Source organism: Pogoniulus pusillus, chromosome 21 (genome assembly GCF_015220805.1).
Source record: "Pogoniulus pusillus isolate bPogPus1 chromosome 21, bPogPus1.pri, whole genome shotgun sequence".
Taxonomy (NCBI): Eukaryota; Metazoa; Chordata; class Aves; order Piciformes; family Lybiidae; genus Pogoniulus; species Pogoniulus pusillus.
In genome coordinates, this window is record NC_087284.1 from 10252048 (window position 1) to 10277142 (window position 25095).

The 25095-nt window shown below is 42.1% G+C and overlaps 1 protein-coding gene across 16 annotated transcripts in view; it reads right to left on the bottom strand.

The window, feature by feature from the left end:
- The window catches only part of LOC135184794 (uncharacterized), a 616367-nt gene that overhangs the window by 290379 nt on the left and 300893 nt on the right, over nucleotides 1-25095 (bottom strand). For all 16 annotated transcript variants that reach the window (XM_064160870.1, XM_064160872.1, XM_064160881.1 and 13 more), the window contains 2 exons: nucleotides 18209-18297; nucleotides 12537-12670 (listed from right to left, as the gene is read on the bottom strand). In XM_064160870.1, coding sequence (XP_064016940.1) covers nucleotides 12537-12670; nucleotides 18209-18297 — 223 coding nt within the window. The remainder of the gene's footprint in view (nucleotides 1-12536; nucleotides 12671-18208; nucleotides 18298-25095) is intronic.

Sequence of the window (25095 nt, forward strand, 5' to 3'; positions counted from 1 at the left end):
CTTTGAAATATTATAACTTACCAAGCAACCAAAGATGCTAGAAGGGCCCTGTACTGCATTTAACTGAAATGCAAGGCAAATGCAGACAGTTACCCTACATAAAATGATACTCATGATGGCTAAGGGCAGCATTGTTTCCTTTATATAAAGCAAGCTTCAAAGGGAACAGTAATTTTTGGATTAATGGGCAAACAATGCAGAACAAATTACATCAGTAGTTAGTTAAAAGCTCTGTGAAATAGCTTGCTCTGTTTCTGAGTAATGGGACTGATGAAGGAATGGGATTTTGGTGGGGTTTTTTTTTCATCTCCAGCTCTTTTCTGTAATTGTTTAAACTGGAGGTTTAACAGTCAGAGATGTCTGTACTTTGTGAGAAAGACACAGCATCCAGTACAGCTGCAAGAGAGAATATTTGCACCAGGAGTTTCATCACTGTGAATCTCATAAAACAAACTTCCTGGCATGTTCTCAGTCATCATCTCTCAGTGGAGAATTATCACAAAAACTGGGATAGATCTAGGTACCCACCCAAGAAGCTTATGAGGACAAAGTACATCAGAGAGCTACTTCATCTGTTCAAAGCTAAGCTCAAGACAGTGATTCACTCTTTCATCACAATCAAGCATGACAACTGGAAATTCTTCATTTGCTGGACTTCCTCTTAAATCAAAAGGCAGACACAGACTGCATTTTGTTTGGAATTCTATAACCAGACTCCCATACTTGGCAAGTTGGGTTGTATTTTTGGATCCAAGGACAGACAAATAGCAGATCCTCTCACAGAATCACAGAACTTTAGAGGTTGGAAGGGAACTCAAGAGATAGAGCCCAACCCGCCTGCCAAGGCAGGATCCCTTAGGGTAGTTCACACAGGAACGCATCCAGGCAGGTTTTGAAAGTCTCCAGAGGGGACTCCACAACCTCTTTGAGCAGCCTGTTCCAGTGCTCTGTCACCCTCACTGTAAAGAAGTTTCTCCTCATGTTGAGGTGAAACCTTCTAGTTCCAATTTGTAGTCTTTTCACTTTTCCCATATCTGTGCTTCTTCAGTTCGGTACTGCCAGAGATGGAGACACTACCTAAAGCAAGGACAAAATACCTGGGATGAAATATGGGTTCTACTAGGTGACTGAGGTGGAAGATTTTGACTCATCCACACTTTTATCATCACCTCTGAGATTAGAAACAAGAGTCACTCCTCTCTTTTTCCCAGGCTTAAATTTACTCCCCATTTTCTCTAACTCCTTCCTACCAGTGGTGCAGGGTGACAGGGAATGGAGGTTGCAGACAGTTCATCACATGTTGTCTCTGCCACTACTCCCCCTTCAGGGAGAGGAGTCTTTACACCCTTCACACTCTTCATGTTCTCCAGCATGGCATCACTACCACAGGAAAAAGTCCTCCACAAACTTCTCCAACATGAATTCTTCCTACAGGCTGCAGCCCCTCATGAACTACCCCAGTGTGGGCTTCCCATGGAGTCACAACTTCCATGCATGGAGTCCACAGGCTGCAAGTGGAAGTGCTCCACCATGGATCTCCATGGGTTGCCTCAGCAACTGGAGTACTTTGTCATCTCTTCCTTTAATGACCTTGGTGTTTGCAGAGATTTTGGTTTTGTATATTCACGCTCCTCTCTCTGGCTGCAATTGCTGCTGCACAAGTTTTTGTTTCCACTTCTTTAATATGTTCTCACAGAGGAACCACCACCATCATCAACAACAGTGAGTCCTGGAGCCAGATGGCATTGGCTCTATCAGGCAGAGAAACTTCTAGGAGCATCTCACAGAAGCCATGTATGCAATGATCCTGCTGCCAAAAGCTGGCCACACAAGCCCCAAACACCATCACAGATTCTTGTTCCCACCCTTTGTAAAGCTTCTCAGTTCATACTGGAAACCTGTAAGGGCAGAGACTCTCTTAACTTCTCTGTCTGCTTTGTCACACATCACTATATATTTAATAACAATTATGCCTCTGCAGAGGTATTTTAGTCTGATAGATTCAGAACTATCCCACCAGGATCTTCAGCTACTTATTCATTTTGCTACAGGCTACAACGGAAAGAGTTAGAGAATTTACTGAAATAACAAAGTCATTTTACATACACATAGTCTATGCTTCTGTGCCTCAGCAATGACAGATAAAAAGCACCAATCTATCATGTTTTTCCCTTCACGCTGTACTCAATAGGATCCAAAGTGTGGCACCCATTTTGCTACTAATGCACATGTATAACTCCCACTTATTTACTATAGTGCCCTGAAGATGTGACAGTTAGGGATGTAATGCACTTATTATTTTTATTCATTCTATTTATTAGAGATGACCATGAATGTCACACTTAGAGCATTGCTTTTCTCCACTAGTCATCAGTAATGTCATCTTTCCGAGCTCATGGAAACAGAATGTGTATTAAATGACAAACAACAATCACATCTCTCTCTCTCTGATGCTCTACAGTCAGCTTGCCAAATCTTCTACCTTCCAATGAGTCTGAATAGACCAAAGAACAAATCTGTCAAAAAAGTGTGTTTGTGCTGGGCAGGAATCAAGGCTGAATGGTGCCTGCATAGAGGAAAAAGTGCTGGCAGTACTCCCCTCGATTCACTTTGACTGCCCTGATGGTAAAAACTTCCAAGAATTTTGGGAGCCCAGGCTCTCAGTAATCAGAGAGCAAATATTCCCAGTATTTAAGAATTGCAACTAGTGGTTTCTGTGAAAGAGCTGCATGATAGCCATATTCTATCAACATAATCAGCTCCCCCTGATCACTGCTGAATTTGAACCACCTTCTTTCACTTTTCCAAGAATTATCTAAGGAGGAGGAGAGTGGGAAAAGCATTTTGTCAGGGAACTCTAAATACACTCTCTGGGAGAGGGCTAGACTGAACTGTGAACTGCTCTTGTGTCAGGGAGCATTTGCCTGCTCTTCCAGCTCCAGTATGTATAATCAGATGGCAACCACACAAGTCCCTTGCCAGGATCTTAGGAAAATCTAGACTCTGCACTGAAGTTGCTCCACAACTAAGCTCGCTGCTCTTTAATACTCAGCAATATTAAAATCAATATGAAAAAAAGAAAATACAAACAAGCAATCCTCTTGGCACCGCCAGTGAGTGGCACCACTCGCTCTCAACTGAGTGCTTTGTATCACCAATTTCTCCTCTATTGCTACAGGCCAGCTCTCAGCTGGTGGAGTTCTGCAGATCTGGAACCTGCAGGAGGAAAGGCGTCAGCTGCCAACTCTTTTCATCATCCTGAACATACAGTGGGCACAAAGTAGAATGCAGGAGGTTCCATTTGACCATGAGGAAAGCTGTGAGGATGAGAGAATACTGGACCAGGCTGCCAAGAGAGGTTGTGGAGTCTCCATTTTGGGAGAGATTCAAAACTCACCTGGATGTGATCCTGGGCAACTTGATTTGGGTAAGCCTCCTTTAACAGGAGAGTTTGGATCTCCAGAGGTCTTTTCCAACCTCAGCCATTCTGTGGACTATCAAAAGTTACTAAGAAACTGTTTCTTGAAGTAACTTTTATGTGATTAGCACTTTTTAAGACAAGCTATAAAAAGAGCCAGACTCCCTTTCACAAAGCAAGCTGAATGCCCACTCTCAATGGCAATATTTTATATGTAGTGGATGGAACAGATCCTACTAGGACAGCTATAAAAAAACTGGTAAAATTTGACCTTTGATTTTAGGTAAATGTTACATATTTGAATAAAAGGTTGCTTTTATAGGCAGCTGCAGAATTCCTTTTGTATTTTAATGAATTTTTAGAAGAGCTCAAGGGAGAATCCAGGGAAAGTTTTTAAGCAGGCAGCACTGATTCTGAACAAATTTTAAACACTCAGACAAGGGTTTTCCTCCACTACAGAATTCATCAACCTCCTTAGTCTAAATTCAAGCTGTTCTGTTTGTATGACATCAACAAGCAGTTTCATAGGATTGAGGCAAACCATATGTGAAGGTGTTTCAGAAAGCACAACAGGGAATACACCAAGCAAAGCAGCATCTGCACTTATTTCAGTGTCAAGTCACCTGTGTATTATAAAGTGAAAGTGTATTGGTTTTGTTAAAACCCAAATTTACTACATTGTGCTGTTTGCAGTTAGTTCTTCTTGTTCCTCAGTGTCCTCACTGATTTGGAAAGAAAAAATAATGATAAAAAAATTCAGCAGCTAATATCATAAAGTCCACAGGTATAGAGGAAGGGTTGCAATGGAGTCTTCAAACCTGTCCACACTACCCAGGTTGGAAATGCTACCAAAAATCTATTTCTTCTCCACTAGCCCATGGCAACCCCTCTTGGGCAGGGACTACATCTCTCCCTGATGCATGCAAGTGAGAATCAAAGCCTGGCTCAACTCCCCTGGATTCCAGAGGTGTAAGAACATAAATCTGGAGAGGATTTATTTCTTACTGACGCCTGAATGCAGTGGGACACCAGCTGATCTGTCTCAAGACGCTGTCTGATCCTGCACTTTCCAGCCTGCATCTGAGAATGGGAAAAGCACACAGCTGCTGCATGGGGCAATAGGTATCCTCCCCTCACCCCCTCCAAAATGCAGCACTCTATAATAAATTACTTTTACAGAAGCTGCTGGAGTCAGCTTAACACGTTTGGAGTTCAGAAGCAAATATTTCAAAGCAGCATTTAGCCTGGCTGTAAGCTACAGGCACGTTGTTAAAAAGCTAATTGCACAGAGACAAAGGATGATCGTTACTTTTATGTGTAGTATTAACCCTTAAGAGCTGTGTTTGATAATAAGTTGTTACTGATTGAAGCTGCTAGTTCATTAGTTGTGTTTAAACTCAAGCCTAAAGATTCAGAGTGATTTAAAAGAAGGGTAGATGTGATGCTGAGGGACATGGTTTGGTGGTGACCTGACTTGCTGGTCTTGAAAGCCTCTTCAAACCCTTATGATGCCATAATTCTACAATTCTAGGATTCCTAGAGTCAGAGACTGGTTATGGTTTGGTTTTGTTTATTTTTCTTTTTCTTTAAGACAGATAAAGGTTGGTGGCTGACCTGTTGGAAGGCAGCAAAGGGGAAAAGGATCTGGGGTCCTAGTGGATGGGAGGTTGACCGTGGCCAGCAGTGTGCTCTGGTAGCCAGAAGGGCCAATGCCATTCTGGTGTGTATTAAAAGGGCTGTGGCTAGTAGGCGGAGAGAGATTCTCCTGCCCTTCTACTCTGCCCTGGTGAGGCTGCATCTATAATATTGTGTCCAGTTCTAGGACCCTCAGTTCAAGAAGGACATAGAACTGCTTGAGAGATTCCAGCAGAGAGACACAAAGTTGATTAAGGGAATGGAACATCTTCCTTCCAAGGAGAGCCTGAGGGAGCTGGGGCTCTGCTGCTTGGAGAAGAGGAGACTGAGAGGTGACTTCATCAATGTTTATAAATATGTGAAGGGTGAGCACCAAGAGGCTGGAGCCAGGCTCTGCTCAGCGATGTCCACTGACAGGACTGACAGGACAAGGGGCAATGGGTGCAAGCTGACGCATAGGAAATTTCATGTAAAGGTGAGGAGGACTTTTTTTCCCTGTGAGGGTGCCAGAACCCTGGAATAGGCTGCCCAGGATGGTTGTGGAGTCTCCCTCTCTGGAGATATTCAAAACCTGCCTGGATGCATTCCTGTGTGATCTGGTATACGTGATCCTGCTCTGGCAGGTGGGTTAGACTGGATGATCTTTTGAGGTCCTTTCCAGCCCCTGACATTCTGTGATCCTAGGATCCTTTTTAATTATGGGATCTTTTTCCTATCACCTCTAAAACTGTATCTATAAAGCAGTCTTAAAGTGCTGAAAATATTTCTCAGTTCTATTTATTATGCACTTTCTCTAAATCTTTATAGTAACAAGTACCTACAAGAAACAATTTTTTCCCTTGTTTTGTGGAAGAAAAGAACAGAAAGTGTCTGACATCAGGTTTTGGGTTTCAAGGATCAGAATTCTTCCAAACTTCAGCTGTCTTATCATAAGAAAGATGGGGAAAGACTTTTTAGCAGAGCCCATTGAGATAGGACAATGAGTGATAGCTTAAAACAAAATGGGAAGAGATTTAAACCAGATCTAAGGAAGACATTTTTTTACAGTAAGGGAGGCAAAACACTGGCAGAGGTTGTTCAGAGTGATCTTAGATGTCTCATCTCCAGAAACATTCCAGATGAGGTTGGATGGGGCTCTCAGCAACCTGATGTAGATGAAGATGTCCCTGCTGACCGCAGGAGTGTTTGGACTAGAAGCCCTTTAAAGATTCCTTCCAGCCCCAAACATTCTATGATTCTTTACAGTAGCCACTAAAATATTTTGTGTTCTATTGTAAGTAACAAAGGCTTTTGGTTTCAGAACCACAAATTTCTGAGAGGAAAGAGATTCAGAGACCCTGCGGTGTGGGGCAAGGCCCTGGGTTCAGATCTTCGGGAAGGACTGTGACTGCAGCTGTTCTATTCAACAGCATGCACCTTTCTGTAACATGTGACTACATTTGCCTGTTGTCTTAATGTCTTCTCTCTCATCTTATGTTCTGAACTCATCCCTCTGACCACCAATTTACTGGGCTTAAGCAAAAGCTTGCTGCTTTCATCAAGGCTATACATGGGCACCGTGGAAAAGTCACTTGCGGAGTCTGCGAGATCGAAGCTGAAGGTTGTTGGCTTCTGCAGCCAGAATGATCTTTTTATCCCAGATGTGTATAGTGCCCACTTTAAAGAGGTTTGACTATGGCCTACGGATGTGAGACACCACTGTCACATTAATATGAATGGAAAAGGACAAGCATGCTATAGCAATGGGAACAAAAAACCTCCACAATTATCAGAGAAATATTTGTGATCACGAAAGAATATTTTGCTCGTACTCACCAATCTCCCCTTTGGCAAGCCCTGCAACAAAGGAGATGAGAGAGAGACAAAAGGAGGGAAGAAAAAAATGCATGGAAATGGAGGGAGGGGGAATGGGGGAAGAGAGAGAGACAGAGAGTAGATACCTTTAACTTGTCACAGTACAACACTGGCTTTTAATTAATAGAAGGTATGTATAACTTTGAAGACTGTTGGTCATGCAGCATTTTATGATAAATATGTTTTATGGGATTTTGTTTCTAAAGAGGATTTGGTAAAATAACCTAGCCTAATAAATGATTTACCAGCTGCAATAAAAGATCAAGGAAATTGCTCAGATTGCATCTTGGAGCATCTAAAACTCTGAGGCTGATGGAGATCTAAGCTGCACCCAGATCCACAGTCCTATTAAATTTTTTTTGTAGTAGCTAATTATCTTGCATTGCCTTTTTTAAAAGGTAGCAATCCTAACAAAAAGGAAGGTCTGGCAGCAGACAAGGAGGAAGTGATGCCCTTTGATGGAGAAAGTAGGAGAGAAGGAAAGGAGAATAGGCAGACAGAAATGAGTTAACAACTGAAACATGCCGGTACAGTAAGAAATGGAACTAACTCACAAGGTGTCAGATGCTCTTTCAATCACACAGGTGAAATGAATTAACTCTAAGTATAAACATTAAAAAAGTATTATTAAGAAAATGAAAAAATGTTATTAAGGACACATGCTTCATGTGGCTTGTGAAGTGAAAGATCTACATTACTGGGCCAAGAATGGAGTAATTTCTTTTCCTATTATTTTTTTTCTCTCTGATAATGATGGTGTTTTACCCCAAGTCAAACAGTAAGCAAAGAAATGCTCTCTGAATTCCATTTTGTTCTAATCTTGTGAGACTTTCACTTAGTAAAGCAAGCATCGGTCCTTATTTCAAACAGGATGACAGAGACAGTAAATGGAATGACATATTGAAATAATAAAATGCTAGCCATAGCTGTCTTTGCAGAAGGATGGGCAGCACAGTCACCATGAAGCATGTCTGGTAGCCTTTGTTTCACACCAGGAATGTACAGTTCACACTCTATAGCTTACTACGCTCAGATATATCTCCACTGCCTCCCAGGAACCCTAGCAAAACTGAAGGCACGGGGCATAAAAGCCAACTGGACTTCAGAGCATCACAGCATCATAGAGATTGGAAGGGAGATCATGTAATCCAATCCCCCTGCTAAAGCACAGTCACCTAGAGCAGGCTGCACATGATCATGTCCAGACAGACTTTGAATTGCTCCAGAGCTGGAGACTCATCTCTCTTGGCAGCCTGTTCCAATGCTCCAGCACCTCCAAATGAAAGAAGCTTTTCCTCATATTCACATGGACTTTCCTGTGCTCCAGTTGGAGCCCTTCCTACATACAAAGAAATAAAAATGAAGAACCAAAGGAAGGAAGAACCATCATTTTTTCTTGGTCACCAAATCAGGCAGAGAGGTACATGACAACTTGGACAAATGTCTGAGGCTCCTCTTGTGCAACTAAAGAGGTCCTGGGCTCCACAGTCTGAGGCCAGGCTACTGTAGGGAGAGGGACCAGAAACTAGCATGGACCCCAGAAGTCCTTCAGGGCTAAGAAGTCTACTTGGAACCATTTTCCCAACACATTCAAGCTCAACAGTTTTGAAAAGAATAAAGGATCGAAGCTGCTGATTGGAAACATTCCAGGTCAAATTGGATGGGACTCTGATCAACTTGATCTAGTTCAAGAGGTCCCTACTTAATGTAGTGGGTTTGAACTAGATGACTATAAAAATCCCTTCCAACCCAGAAACATTCTATTATTAATTATTAGCTAATAACTCCTCAAGATATGGAAAAGAGATAGTGAAATCCACCACAACAGAAAGCAAGAACCTTGAGCTGACATAGAAAGGGATGATAATTTGGTTAATTCACTTTGAAAATTGAGGTAGGTAAAATAAAACAGTGGGAATGGGCAAAGATACTTGGATCAACACTGCTACTCTAAAACCCATTCTTAAATTATGCCCAGGATGAAGGAGTCCTTAATTATCCTAAATAACCGTGATTAATTCAGCAGAATTATGGCAGTCTAATTATCTGATTTTGTATAATTTTTCCACTTGATTACTGCCTCCTTCAATACTCAGGTCTGAGCACCTCTAGGGTTGAGTTCAGATTTCTATAGTGAACATTCACTTTGTGTTTGTAAGGTCTTTGCCTAATCCACGTCAGCAACATGGACAGTGGCACTGAATGCACCCTCAGCAAGTTTGCCGATGACACCAAGCTGTGCGGTGTGACTGACATGCTGGAAGGAAGGAATCCATCCAGAGGGACGTTGGCAGGCTGAAGAGGTGGGGCCAAGCCAACCTCATGAAGTTCAACAAGACCAAGTGCAAGGTCCTGCATCTGGGTCAGGGTAATCCCAAGCACTTATATAGGCAGGGCAGTGACTGTCTTAAGAGAAGCCTTGAGGAGAGGGATTTGTGGGTGCTGATGGATGAAAAGCTCAACATGAGCCAGCAGTGTGCACTTGCAGCCCAGAAAGCCAACAGGATCCTGGGCTGCACCAAGAGAAGTGTGGCCAGCCAGTTGAAGGAGGTGATTCTCCCCCTCTAGTGATATTCCACCTGGAGTACTGTATCCAGTTCTAGAGCCACTATTACAAGAAAGATATGGACATGCTGGAAAATGTCCAGAGAAGGGTCACAAGGATAATCAGAGAACTGTTGAGGGTGTTGGGTAGTGATAGGACTAGGGGGAATGGAGCAAAACTAGAAGTGGGTAGTTTCAGGTTAGATGTTAGGAATAAGTTCTTCAGCATGAGGGTGGCGAGACATGGGAACCGGTTGCCCAGGGAAGTGGTGGAAGCCTCATCCCTGGAGGTCTTTAAAGCCAAGCTGGATGTGGTTCTGAGCAACCTGATCTAGTGTGAGGTGTCTCTGCTCATGGAAGGGAGATTGGAACTAGGTGATCCTTGAGGTCTCTTCCAATCCAGACAATTCTATGACTCTATGATTCTTTCTGCCAAACTTGAAAGGCACCAAGAGACTATTGAGAGGAAGGAATGACAGGACTGGTGATGCTGAAGGCTACTTCACTTGCCTGGTTAGATAACTCTGCTAGGAAATGTTTTGAAAGACAACTAATTTTAAACTAAACTAAATGTTTACAGACATCCATCCTATTCTAATGTTCATTTTCTGGATGATTTATTTGAAGGTCTCTAGGCTGATTCACAGAAGAGGTTACAGGTGCCAGAGATGTGCACTAGGGCTGAGTTTTGACTGTTCAAGACATAGAATCATAGAATCAACCAGGCTGGAAGAGACCTCCAAGATCGTCCAGTCCAACCTAGCACCCAGCCATATCCAGTCAACCAGACCATGGCACTAAGTGCCTCATCCAGGCTTTTCTTCAACACCTCCAGGGACAGTGACTGCACCACCTCCCTGGGCAGCCCATTCCAATGCCAATCACTCTCTCTGCCAACAACCTCCTCCTAACATCCAGCCTATACTTCCCCCAGCACAACTTGAGACTGTGTCCCCTAATTCTAACTGTAACCCCTAACCCTAAACCCTAACCCCAAATCTTAACCCTGAACCAAGCCCTCACCTTAACCCTAACTCCAACCCAAACTCTAACCCTAACCTAAACCTGTGGGGCAGAAGCCTCCCAGACCCCCCTCAAATTAACCTATGGGGCTAGAATCCCCACCCTCCCCGCAAAAGCCCTCAAATTACTCCATGAGGCCAGAACCCCCCAAAGAGGGACATATAGAGGATGTTAGGCAGGAGGAGGGCTACTGCCTCTCCCAGCACCAAGTGGGGCATGAGAGAGGGCATCCAAAGATCAGGAGGGTTCTGTGAGGGACATGCTGAAGAGCCATGTAAAAGACTATAATTTAGTGAAAATTTTGGTCTTCATTGTTTTCTACTAATTACAAATAACTGTGCAATTACCCAAAAAATTAAATCTCAGGGAAAAAATAATTACAAGTAAATGAAAATATTTCACTGTAATTTATCTTTTCATTTTAAGTTATTCCCCACATGTGTAATTTATAACAAAGAAGACCAATAATATTTAAAGTAACAACCAAGAAAATCAGTGCATTGCTCTTAAAATGCTGAAAAGATTTTCCTTGAAGCACTCTTTCATTTCTTGCCCTGACACAGCTTCTGCAGCAATGTCAAATTTTCATTCTCAGACAAAAAAAAACCCAAACAGATGTTTCCAATTTTTTCCCAATCAACTTCAATCAGAAGCGATACTAAAGAGCCAAAGAAAATCCAAGTCTTTTCTCAGTTGCAAGTGCTGGAAATATTTAATATCTCTATTTGGAAGGTGAAATGCCATCCCTTCCTTATTTCACAATGGTCTTCTGAAGAAAAAGTAGCTTTTGTTTGTAAAGTTCTATTGTGAAGGAAAGGATGAAGAAATCAATAGTTCTGAATTCCAGGCAGAGAGTGCCTGTTGTAAATAAGACCAGGAGCCACAGTGACCAAAAAGTAGAACATAAAATCCTTAGTATTTGCACAAGTAAACAGCACAAAAAGAGGAAAGTTACTTTTGGGTTATTCTTTTTTGGGTTTGTTTGGTTTTGGAGTGTCTTCAAGGATTGGAAAAGAGCATAGATGCCCTAGTAAGACCACACCTGGAATACTGTGTCAAATTTTGGGCTCCCCAGTTCAAGAGAGACAGGAATCTGCTGGAAAGAGTCCAGCAGAGAGACACAAGGATGACTTGGAAACTCGAGCATCTTCCCTATAGAGACTGAAAGGCCTGGAGCTGTTTATTCTGGAGAAGAGAAGACTGAGAGGAGGTCTCACCTGTGTGTGCAAATATCTGAGGGGTGGGTGTCAAATGGATGGAGCCAATTTCTCTTCCATGGTCAGACGCAATAAGTCAAGGAGCAATGGCTACAAACCGGAACATAGAAGGTTTCACCTCAACATGAGGAGAAACTTCTTTACACTGAGAGTGACAGAGCACTGGAACAGGCTGCCCAGAGAGGTTGTGGAGTTTCCTCCTCTGGAGACGTTCAACACCCACCTGGATGCATTCCTATGTGAACTACCCATGGGTATCCTACCTTGGCAGGGGTGTTGGACTTGATGATCTCTGGAGGTCCCTTCCAACCTCTAAAGTTCTGTGATTCTGTGAAGCTGCATCTTGGCAGTTAGTCTCTTAGCATCAGCTAAGAACAGTTAGTCTCTCAGCATCAGCTACTGCACAGCTGAAAGTAAGCATTGAGCTGATGTGTTTGTGGACAGAAAAGGCATGACAACGCATGGCAGAGAATCTTGAGCAGCTGAAATAAGCCTTTTTCTCATCTCTAACCACATTCCTGAAGACATGGAGAGGAGTTCCTTGGTTAAATTTGTCATGATTTTTCCATTTTTATATCAAGTTAGATTAGATAATAGCTGTTCTGTTTGGGGTTTTTTGTTTGTTGTTTTGTTTTAAACTTGGCAACACAGTTAGAAATAGTTTAGTGGGTAAACAGCGTATGATGCATGCACATAGGGGACCAAATGGCATTGCTCAGGCAATTGACCACCTGTGTGTTGGATTTTGGAGCATAATAGCATTCTTCTCAATGTAGATGCCTCTATATTACAACATAGCAAGGCATACTTCTGGCTTGTGAAACTTTGATACTGAGATCACTTACCACACAGAAAAAGTGTATTTCTCTAACTCCTCCAAGTAGAGCTTGCTCTCTGCAGATTCCTTCCCTCCTTCTCGGCTTGAATTGCTCCCAGAACCTGATTTTTCTTGATAATATTGATCAGCTAGGTTGTCCACCTGCAAGTGAAAGGCAAAAACAAGTCAGTGCAGTAAGAGATTTAGCACAGCTAACAAAGCAAAACCTGCCAATTTCACCCTGCTTTGAACTTCTTGCTCTGTTTTAAACTTACAGCTCTCACTCTAGAACAAAACTAGAAAATAGCAGTGGAAGAGATGGCTCAAAATTCTATAGAATAGACTATTTCTCTTGGAAGTGACCTACAACAATCATCTAGTTCAACTGCCCTACCAAGTCAGGGCTCACCAAGTTAAAGCAAGTGGTTAACACCCAAATGCCTTTTAAACACTGACAGGCTTGCAGCATCCACCACGTCTTTAGGAAACCTATTCCAGTGTTTCACCACCTTCTCTATAAAGAAATGTTAGCTACTGTTCATTTCAAACTTTCCCTGGCACAGCTTTGAACCTTTTCCATGCACTTCTCGCTGGATCCCAGGGAGAAGAAATCAGCACCTCCATCTTGCCTTCCTCTCCTCTGGAAGCTGTTGGGAGCAATAAAGTCACCCATCAGCCTCCTTATCTCAAAAAAGCCTCAAGTTCTCAGCCTCTCCTCACAGCTTTATTGTCCTCCTCTGGGCCTATTCAAGGACTTTTACATCTTTCTTCAATTCTGGGGCCCAGAACCGCACACAAAATGTTGCTCAGTGAATTGATGTTCCCATAAGGCTTTGGTTTGACAAGCTTTCTCAAGGAGGAATAGCCTCATGCTGACACTAGAAGCCAACCAGCCTTCCTCTACCTTTATCCTATGTCACATGCCACATCCTGCCAGAAGAAAAATTTAGACATCCACATCATAAAATATAGGGAATGAACCAATTTGGGAAGGAAATTAATGCTGTTTGGCCTCTTTCTTTTCTTCTACTTTCATTAATTGGGTTAGCTCTCAGCTGGACCCATTCTGATCCAGGCCACCCTGCACTGGTGCCAGCACATAGGAGGAGAGAAACAATACTGCATCTCTCAGTGTTGGTGCCAGTTTTTGCTGATATAAACTACTCCTTGAGCTACAAAGTAGAGAATTCTAATCCATGTTCATTTTGGGAATAACAATTTTGTACACATGGGGCTCGATTCAGCACTGGCATTGTCTCTCCTTGGAATGACTACCAGGTTCCTTGCGTGCTTGGCATTCTCACTCCTGGACAGAGAGCCAAACATCACTTCTATCAAGAGACACAATGAGGTCATAACTTACAAAGCAGACATCTGCAGGTGACTTTATGAAACAATCTATTAATATCTTCCTAGGCATAATACCAAACTCTGTGCGTGGTTTGTTAACATCTAGTGAACAAGTCCAGAGAGAACAAAAGGACAGAAGTTAAAACCTGTTATGACTGAATTAGAAACAGGAGTCCATCTTTGCTCTTTGATTGAACCAGGCAGATAGAAAGCATACATTTTAGAGGTGAACACAAGGGCAAGGTTTGTTTGTCCTTCTCTTGATGTCGATTTTATGGAACAAGTGGTTGAAATTTTCTACCTTTGTCCTACTTTGAGCTCATGACAAGCCAATACCAGAAGCTAACCTGAATGATTCAAGGAATGTGTCCAGAGAAAGGCAAAAAAGCTGGTGAAAGCCCTGGAACACAAGCCCTATGTGGAGAGGCTGAGGGAGCTGGGGTTGCTTAGCCTGGAGAAGAGGAGGATCAGGGTGACCTCATTGCTGTCTACAGCTACCTGAAGGGAGGCTATAGCTGGGTGGAGGTTGGTCTGTTCTCCCAGACAACCAGCAACAAAACAAGGAGACAGAGTCTCAAGTTGTGCCGGGGAAGGTATAGGTAGGATGTTAGAAGGAAATTCCTGGCAGAGAGAGTGATTGGCATTGGAATGGGCTGCCCAGGGAGGTGGTGGATTTGCCATCCCTGGAGGTGTTCAAGAAAAGCCTGGATGAGATATTTAGTGCTACGGTCTAGTTGATTGGATAGGGCTGGGTGCTAGGTTGGACTGGATGATCTCGGAGGTCTCTTCCAACCTGATTGATTCTATGATTCTATTTCATAAGGTTCTTTTTGACTTTCAAGTTTATGAGATCTGTAATGAACAAAACATCTGAGTTTGCTCTGGAGATCTCAAAAAAATAATCTCAGAGTTTACAGGAACACAGTATGGATATTAGATGCAGTCAGGTCACTGTTTGCTAGTTACCAGAACTATGAAGATCTTTGGGTTGGTTTTTTTGAAGTCAGTAAACCATTGTGCTCTAAAAGGCAGATTTGTGTTCTGAATCTAATTCAAGGCTCGTGGACACAACAGGCAGAGGTTTGTATCCATGCTTGCATAATGCTAATTATAGTTATCAGGAAACGTGACACAATCATTTCAAAAGTCATTGGAAAAGCTACCACAAGCAATGGAATATATAGTCAAAAAGTTGTCCTATGCAAATATGATAGAATCATGGAATCAACCAAGTTGGAAGAGGCCTCCAAGATCATCCAGTCCAACCTAGCACCCAACCCTATCCAGTCATCTAGACTATGGCACTAAATGCCTTGTCCAGTCTTTTCTTGAACACCTTCAGGGACATTGACTCCACCATCTCCCTGGACAGCCCATTTCAACAGTAAATCACTCTCTCTGTAAAGAACTTCCTCCTAACATCCAGCCTATACTTCCTTCTGGCCTCTGGGGAGCTTGGAAATAGGGCTGAAGGGTGGCACCCACAGTGGCAGAGAGTCCTGTGCCCTGTAGCTGATTTGTCTTCAGCATTAAATGTTAAAATATAATGCAGGCTTATAAATTGTTGTGAGCCTTACCATACTGTCATCACTTGGCAAATTCAGTCCAGGAGTTCATGGACACTGACCTTTGCATATTAAATATAGATAATGTAAATAGATTTGCCCATTGGCATGAAGAGGCCAAACTAAAGTACTTAAAGCCTCACACTTTTAGGTGCCATGTAATTCTTCACATGTCATAGAATCATAGAAATACGAATACCTAAGGCAGAGTCAAATTAGGCAGTGCACTGTTGAGGTTTAATGAGCAGACAGATTCCTCTACTGCTTCAAAGGGGCAAAAGGAAATGCTCACAGGCAATGGATTGGAAAGTTTAAATGGAGAAGCAATTCACAAGCTGTGATGTTATAGTTTTACGTAGCAGAGAGCATAGCAAAGCAAGTAAGATACACAAATTCATACCCAGCCTCGGCCCAGTCCTGTGACCTGGGCTTACAGCAATCTCATTAAGCCAAAACTCCACACAAAACCCAAAATCTCAGACCCAAATGCCCCCTCTCTACTATGCCTCTCTACCCCTATACCAAAAATCATCTGTGACACAGCCCAAAATTCTGCTTGGTAGCTCTAAATGAGAGAATAGCCCAGTAAATGAACTTCTGTCTTCTGCCTTAAGTCAGTTCTTTGCATTAGGCTGTACTTGCTTCCAACTGGGTAAAACGATTTTAGAATCCCATTTCAGTTCCAGAGTCACCAGTTGGTACAAGTGACGTAATTCAGACCGAGCGTCAAAGTCTTGAAGGCACTAAAACAAGAGTTTCTCTGAGCGTTAGGGTTCGCACATGGCATTAAGAAAGAGGGGCCCTTAGACCACTTGAAAGATCTCACGTGCTCACATTTCTTTCGTGTAAAAGTTTTCTCCCAGGAGCCTCTGTTCAGACATCTATTTAAACGTGTCAATAACCGTCAGCTTGTGAGTCATTTCACTGAGTCCAAAGGGACGACCGAGTGCTGAGTTACCCATGGGTTTACACATCTCGCTGAAACCAGGTCACTTTAATGTGGCTTAGAGAGCTACCCACAACTGAGGTTCCTCTAAGAGCATGGCATTTTGTTCAAAGCCAATGTGCTATTAAGGGATTGTAGGAAATGAATTTCACTCTGCCACTCCCATGGGTTGGGTTGCTTTGCTCATTACACCCACTCGATCAGTCCTTAAGTTGGTCTTCCTATAGATTAAGGGTACACACACACCATCAAACAGCAATCTGCCTATATGGTTGTGTCTAATCCTGGTTTCTCTAGTTTATCCCTACCTCCTGAAGAAATAAACCACTTGGAAAATTAATTGTTTAAAATGGAGGGAACTTCCAATTGGCCAATCTGGTTTTGCTCATAGATATTTATATGTAGATTTTCAGGCTATGTGCTAGTTTGAAGCAAGCTAGAATGTTTTGGTAACAGAACTAGATAACGGGCAGTGAAATGAAAACAATTGATGTCAACTTCTCTCACAGTCTCGCTGAGAACTCTGGGAAGAAGAAAGACTTCTTCTCCATTTTGTTTCTCACTCTTGCTTTTGCCTTGGACCTGGTCACATCTCATTAACCCTGCTCCTACTAACCTTGCTCCCTAACCTCTTGGCTGCACCTCTCTTCTTCCTGAGAACTGGGGTAAGGTTGAGAGGGCCGGGGGGAGGTGTTGGGGTGGTTTGAAAGCCCCTCCTGGGGACCTTGGTTTCTGGGAGGGGAGTTGTGCTTTTGTATTGTTTATCCTTTGTATATTTCTATATATAATTGTATATAACTGTATATATTGTAAATAGCTGCTTGTAAATTCTGCTAGCTGTATATAAATTGCTTCATCTATATTCCCAGGGTCCGTCTGAGTTAGCTGGGGCAAATTCAAAAGTGTGGGGGGGCGGGGTAACCCCCAAACCATCACAGGCTACTAAAGTCAAAGCTGAGCTAATAATTCCCAGCTATTGAGCATTTGTGCCACAGTGTGTGTACAGATATGAATACACAATATGCAAGTTAGTGAGCACTCTGGGTACCAGGATGCTTCTTTCCATGGGCAATTAAAAGCATTACAAATGTTTCAGAGTGCATCTAGAACAGGGTGAGACAAATTGCCAGAAAGATTAATTTGAATATTCATGTTTGTAGTTATAACACACCACAGCCACATGGATCTAAGGAGGGAAGTGGAGCAACACTTAGAGAGAAAAACCACATCCTTCATTGGAAAATAGTCTAATTTAGGAGAGATAACACAGGTAGAATCAGTTCTCAGGAATACAGCCTTCTTTGTGTCTTAGTTCTCAAGACATACATTAACACGGAAAGTTTCAGTATCACCCAGAAAGTCTTATCATAGTGCAGAGGTCATTTTATTGTAACTTGTATTGATGACATGTAATTTGCTCCCAAATTCATTATGTCCTTGGCAAAAATACTATGAATAAGGATGGTACAAGTATCTGGTGGAAGGAGTCTTCTGCACAGGAACATGATAACTTGAAGGCTATGCACATGGAATTTATCTTGTAAAACAATAATGGAATAATATCATCCTGCACCACAACCTTGATCAAGTCATTGTTGTCTGATCATTGATAATCTTTCCTACTACTCCTTTGCTGGAGAAATTAGTTCACTATAGATCTATGCAGGAGGTAGCAATGCTCCTGGGCCATGTGTATCCTTATAGTATCCATAACAAAATTCACAGTGATGGCATAAAGAAACACAGCAGCAACAATATGAACAATGGCACAGGCAGAAGTTCCAACAGCTTCACCCTACGCTTTAAGGAAGATGGTAACTTTCAGACCAAGACCATTACCTTGTCATGTCCTCCTTGGTCTTCCTTCAGATGGTGCTGGTTGTAGTGCTCATCTGCACTGTCATTGTAATCACAGCAAAAATCATCCTCTGTATGGGAAGTGGGAGAAAGTGCATTTTTATCTTGGTGTATAAGATAAAGCTCAAAAGGAAGGAGCTGGGCTTTGTTCCCCCCTCCCTTCAAGATCCTGAGTGACTACAAGCAGGTCATTTTCTCTTCTCCATCTTAGTTAAATCTAGGTTGTTACTTCTCTCCTACCTTCCAGATGTGTTAGGGTGATAAATATAGAGAAGAATTCAGATGCTATGGTGTTGTAAACAATAACTGCATAGAGAAAAAGCAGAGGGAGGAAATGGAAATAAAGAAATAAAAATAATAGACACAGAAGAATGACAGTGAAGGTTATTAAAAACAAAACAACAAGCAAACAAAAGAAGCCACCCAACCTTTTCCTTGGAACAGAGAAGGAAGTTTATTGTCTTGTATGGACATGGCTGTGGGCTGGGAATGAGGCACAGGGATCCAAAGTACTCAAGTTTTCTATGCAATGTTTACTCAAGTAGTGTATTTTTCTGACCCCTGAAAAGCAATGACCTGTGAGTGAAGAAAACTGTATTCCACATCATAGGAGTCAGCAACACGGTGGAAATAAAGGTCTGCATTACAGAATCACAGAATCAACCAGGTAGGAAAATACCTTCAAGATCATCAAGTCCAACCTATTACCTAACCTGTTACCTCATCCTGTCTCTTTTTAAATGCTCCCAGGTGTGCTGACTCTACCACATCCCCAGGCAGCCCATTCCAATGCCAATCACTCTTGCTGTGAAGAATTTCTTCCTAACATCCAGCCTAAACCTGCCTTGGCACAGCTTGAGACTCTGTCCTCTCATTCTTTCACTGGTTTCCTGTGAGAAGAGGCCAATCTCCACCTGGCCACAATCTCCTTTCAGGTAGTTTGTAGAGAGCAATAAGGTTCCCCCTGAGCCTCCTCTTCTCCAAGGTAAGCAACCCCACTACTAAAAATGTACAGCACATAAATGATAAGCCAAAAAAATACTTAATTAGTAATTATTTCTTTTTCCTAGTTGCTTTCATTTTCCCTCAGTAGAAGACAGTCAAATGTACTTAAAAATCACAGGAAAGGACCTCTGGAAATTACCTAGTCCAACCCCTCTAGCTAAAGCAGGGTCACTGAGAGCAGGTTGCCCAGGATCACATCCAGGCAGACTTTGAATCTCTCCAGGGAAAGCAACTCTACAATCTCTCTGAGCAATTGGGTCAAGTGCTCTGGCACCGTTGAAGAAAAGAAGTTTTATTTCCTGTTCAGATGTAACTTTCTGTGTTCTAATTTGTAGTGGCCGCCCCTTGTTTTAACCTGGGCACCACTGCAGAATCTGCTCTTGTTATAGATATCCAATACAGACATAATCAGTCAGGGTTGGAAGGGACCACAAAGATCATCTAGTTCCAACCCTCTGCCATGGGCAGGAACACCCTACTCTAGACTAGGATGGCCAAAGCTTCAGCCAGCTTGGCGTTAAATACCTCCAGGGATGGGGCCTCAACTACCTCCCCTGGGCAACTCATTCCAGGCTCTCACCACTCTCATGCTGAAGAACTTCCTCCTCACATCCAGTCTGAGGTCTAATAAACACCATGAAGCCTATGTGTTGGTGTATGGACATCTTTCCATTCCTTATTTGCTGTACCTCCATCAAAGAGGTGCATACATGGTGTGCATGCAGTAGTGCATGAGGCATTTACAGGTATTTACATCCACTGAACTCAGGGAAACTGCTTAAAACATGACTGTTGGGTATGTCATGGGTGTGCACACATGCAGCATAAACTATTCACATTGTTTCCACATATTCCATTAAGAGTACATTATTCAGCTCCATTGAGTGCCAAGAGAATGGAGCCAGGATTTTCTCAGCAATGCCCAGTGGCAGAATGAGGGACAATGGGTGGGAGTTGAGGCATAGGAAATTCCATGGAAATGTGAGCAGGAGTTTTTTCACTGTTTGACAGAGTATTGGAACAGGCTGCCCAGGGGAGTCGTGGAATCTGTGTCTTTGGAGATATTCAAGACTCACCTGAATGCATTCCTGCATGATCTGGTGTAGATGATCCTACCCTGGCAAGGGGGTTGGACTGGATGATCTTTTGAGGTCCCTTCCAGGCACCTAGTGCCATGGTCTAGTTGACTGGATAGGGTTGGGTGATAGGTTGGGCTTGATGATCTTGGAGGTCTCTTCCAACATGGTTGGTTCTATGATTCCAGCCCCTAACCTTCTGTGATGCTGTGACAGATGTGTGAACCCACAAACACATATTACAATATGTATGTACCTTTGTAAAGATGGTTACTGCCATTTTCTGTGCTGCTTCATTTTTTTGTGTGTGTGAGTCTGTGTTTGTTTTGTTATTTTGGCTCATTGCAGTAGGTTTCCAAAATAGCTTTGCTGTAATAACAAAGACTTTGGTAATGTTTTTGGAGACAAATGAGTAAAGCAGCAGTTACCTTGGCCAGAAGAAAACAAAACACAAAAAACACAACAACAACAACAAAAAGAGGCAGAATAGAAAGAATAAAGAATATTCTACACTGAAGAAATGGGAGGGAGAAGGAGCTGCAGTTTGTTATTTAATCATGACATGCTTTTTTTTGTATTTTATTTGTAAGGCTCTGAAGGGCCTTTGCTTTCTATACCAGCGAGCTCATTACTTTGATTCCTCATAGATTTCTCAGAACAATTTTTGCTAAGTAAAAACACAATGTTGTTCTTCAATGGCTTCAAGAGTAAGAAGCTGCTCAAACTAAAGATCAATAAAAAGTATGGAGGGGGGGGAGGGAGGAAGGGAAATCTGTGGGAAAATAAATAACTAACTGGAGAAGAAGAAGATGGGAAATGCTCACAATTAGACAGGATGAAAAATCTAGAAAGAAATTAAATTTAGTTGTAATACATTTCCCATTTTTTTCTTCATGAGAATTACTACTGAAGTGGTTCTTTCTTTCTTTTTTTTTTTTCCCCTCTGTAATTTAAATGTTAAGCTGCCAGATGTGTGTCTCATGCTTGAAGAGTTGAAGCTTTGCATTATTTAGCATATTAAGATTCACAGAATTTAAAAAAGGGCTCCTTTATTGCCTGGAGGTTCTAATTAAGTAAACCTTAGCCTCGTACATTTAAAACTTGCAATACAAGAGATTTTGCTTCCTTTTTTTTTTCCCCCTCTGCAGCCAAGTCTCATCAATATAATAAATATGGAAAATACTTAAGATGATATAATTTTTCTTTGGCTTGAGGAATTAAACCTATCTATTATTTTAAGAAGTTTTTAATAGAGGCCAGCAATCAGAAAGACATTTAAAGACTCCAGTCTACTTTTTAATCATAGGAGTTGCTCTTAGTGGAGGTAAATGTGCCTTATAAAACTGAGCTATGTAGGCATTTTTTGTCTCACATTCCCAAAACAAAGCAGTTCTGTGAAAGAAACAAGAATCACCTTTTTTTTTTTAATCATTAAATTGCATTTTACTTTTTTATAACTTGTTATAATTGACCACAGAAAACTAATAAACTATTAATTAGCTGCACTATCAGCAATTTGTTCATTGAGGGAGCTGAGATGGCTGCATCTGAAACTGTAATAGCACAGAAATTCCTTTGACATACAGTAGCCATAAATCATACCTTAAATACAGTTATTTTTGCCATTTCAGAAAATGTCAAAGGTGTCAACTTCATCCAGATATAGCACTTAGTAGTGACTATTTTAGTAAATTGACTCAGAATATTTTTTTTTCCCTGACAGGGGAACATAATACCATTGATGTTAAAAATGAACAGTTTGTGGAGGAGAAAATAGCACCAAGTAACAATGAGCAAGGACAGGTATCACAGCTATGATAAAGGTGATCATATCATGATACAATGGCAGGTGAAAAGCCTCTCTTAGTAGGCTTACTTGGAAGTCAACAAACATGGTGCCATGGTCTAGTTGACTGGATAGGGCTGGGGGATAGGTTGGACTGGATGATCTTGGAGGTCTCTTCCAACCTAGTTGATCCTATGATTCTATGTGCATAAGAGCAGGAGAAGGTAATTAAACCAGGTCCTAGAAAAGGCAACAAAATTCTCAATCCAAACCTATAAATGTATAATCCAATATTAATAAGAAGTCCAGCAGAACATTTTTACTGCTGTACATTTGTACAAGACAAATAGGCTGGATGTTAGGAGGAAGTTCTTCACAGAGAGAGTGATTTGCCATTGGAATGGACTACCCAGGTGAGATGGTGGAGTCACTGTCCCTGGAGGTGTTCAAGAAAAGACTGAATGAGGCACTTAGTGCCACGGTCTGGTTGACTGTATAGGGCTGGGTGCTAGGTTGGACTGGATGATCTTGGAGGTCTTTTCCAACCTGTTTGATTCTATGATTCTATGAAACAGGAAAAAATGGGGGCAAGGGGGGTGCCACCATTGTGGAATGGACACAATAATGGTAATGCCCTGGATTTGTGAAAGTATGGTGAGATGAAGTTTGTTTCCAGACCTTGAAAATGCTGGAAGCAATCTTATTTCGTGGTGGTACTAAGTCCCAATAAACATGTAAAGGGTGATTGTCAAGAGGATGAGGCCAGGCCCTCCTTGGTGATACCCAGTGACAGAACAAGAGGCAATGGGTGGAAGCTGAGGGACAGGAAGTTTCATGTAAACATGAGGAAGATTGTTTTCACTGTGAGAGTGACTGTCACTGGAGCAGGCTGCCCAGGGTTGCTATGGAGTCTCTCTCTCTGGAGGTATTCAAGACCTGCCTGGATGTGTTCCTGTGTGATCTGGTAGAGATAATCCTGCTCTGGCAGAGGTGTGGGACTGGATGATCTTTTGAGGTCCCTCCCAGCCCCTGACATTCTGTGGAAGCATTTTAGATGCTACACAGATTGCACCTGATATGAAACACAAAAGAAGTGTCACCACCCTGTTATAGTGACACTGCACCTTCAATGTTGTGTTCAACTCTAGAACACTCAGAACATGAACCAGGGAAGGCCAACAGAGATGATCAGAGGCCTATGAAGACAATCTGAGAGATCTGAGCTTGTTCAGCATGGCGAAGAAGCTCAAGGGAGACCTTATAGAGGCCTTCCAATACTTACATGGGACCTACAAGAAATATGGGGGCAAATGTTAGCAGAACCTGTTGTGACAGGACAAGGGATGGTGGTTTTAAACTAAGAAGGAAGATTTAGGCTAGACCTAAGGAAGATTTTTTTTGTGCTGAGGATGGTGGGACACAGGCTCAAGTTGCCCAGAAAGGCTGTAGGAACCCCATCTTTGCAAATATTCCAGGTCAGGTTGGACTGGACTCTAAGCAAGCCTATCTAGTTGTAGATGTCCCTGCTGACTGCAGGGGGCTTGGACTATATGACCTTTAAAGGTCATCCAACCTAAATCACTCCATTGTTCTATGATTCTGTTGAAAGGTAATGATAAAATTTGAACTGGACTGTCTCTGGATTTGGTGTTTTGATATGAATGGGAGACTTAAATATGTTCCTAATAAATTTCCAAATGTCATCTGCTAGTCTACTAACTCTTTGGTTAGCCTGATGCCATCTTTGCTCAGGTATCATTCTGGAGCATTGCTCAGACTGAAATGTTTTCTGATGTCACAAAAGGACACAATTCACTTTGCAATTGTTCCACAGATGCAGAGAGGGATTTTAACTGAAGATTTCAAATATGGTCAGCAAGCAGTCTTTAATTTATCAATAATCAGTTTACTTTAGAGGACAGCCTTCTGGGATGGAGCATTTGAAGATCAGGGGCTAAAATTTTACCCTGAGTGTGCCCTAGAAAGGTGATGCAGCTCTGCTATGAAGACTGGCTACAAGAGCTGGGGCTCTTCAGCCTGAAGAAAAGAAGGCTTCAAGGAGATATTGTAGTGGCTTTCCAATATCTGAAAGGAGCCTACAGGAGGGCTGGGGAGGGACTATGTCAAAGGCCTTGTAATGACAGGACGAGGGGTAATGGGTTTAAACTGGAAGAGAGGAGATTCAAACTAGATGTTAGGAAGAAGTTCTTTCCAGTGAGGGTGGTGAAGCACTGCAACAAATTGCTCAGGGATGTTGTGGATGCTCTCTCCCTGGAGGTGTTCAAGGCTAGGTTGGATGAAGCCTTGAGTGACCTGTTCTAGTGGGAGGTGTCCCTGCCTATGATGAGGGATTGGAACTAGATGATCTTTGCAGTTCCTTCCAACCTAAACCATTCTGTGATTCTATGATTCTATGGTGTCAAACCTCAAAAATGAACAGCATGCAAGTTGCTTGTAGCAGTCTTACCAACAACATTTATGGGAAATACTTTACATGTTTCCAGGGGTTTTACTGGTTTACATGCATAACTGGAAGCTTTGAAATAAGAGGAATATGGGAAGAAACATATGAAAGAACATATGAGAGGAAGGCAGGGGAGCAGCTGCCTTCTGGGATGAGTGTTGGTGGAGAGAAAAATGCAGGCACTGTTGAAGCTCCAAATTAAACATCAGTTACAGTATAAATCCTAGTTTATATGTGGTTCTGCAGAAATTATCCGGAGATTTCAAACCAAAGCATTTTTTCCCCCTCCCCAGTTCTGAGTGCAGATATTGAGTTTAGTGGTTATGTTACTGGCACTGTTCCATCACAGAAAATCCATGCTTTAGTGAAGTGCCTTTTGAAACCAAGGTTCTCTATTAAATTAATATGTAATGGATGTAGCAAGTACCAGAAATTGGGCTCATCAGGAGAAAAAAAACCTTCTTTCTTAAATAAAGATAAGAAAGGATGGTTTTCACCTAATTCAAATCCACTGATGCTTTTGGAGGTCTGCTTGTAG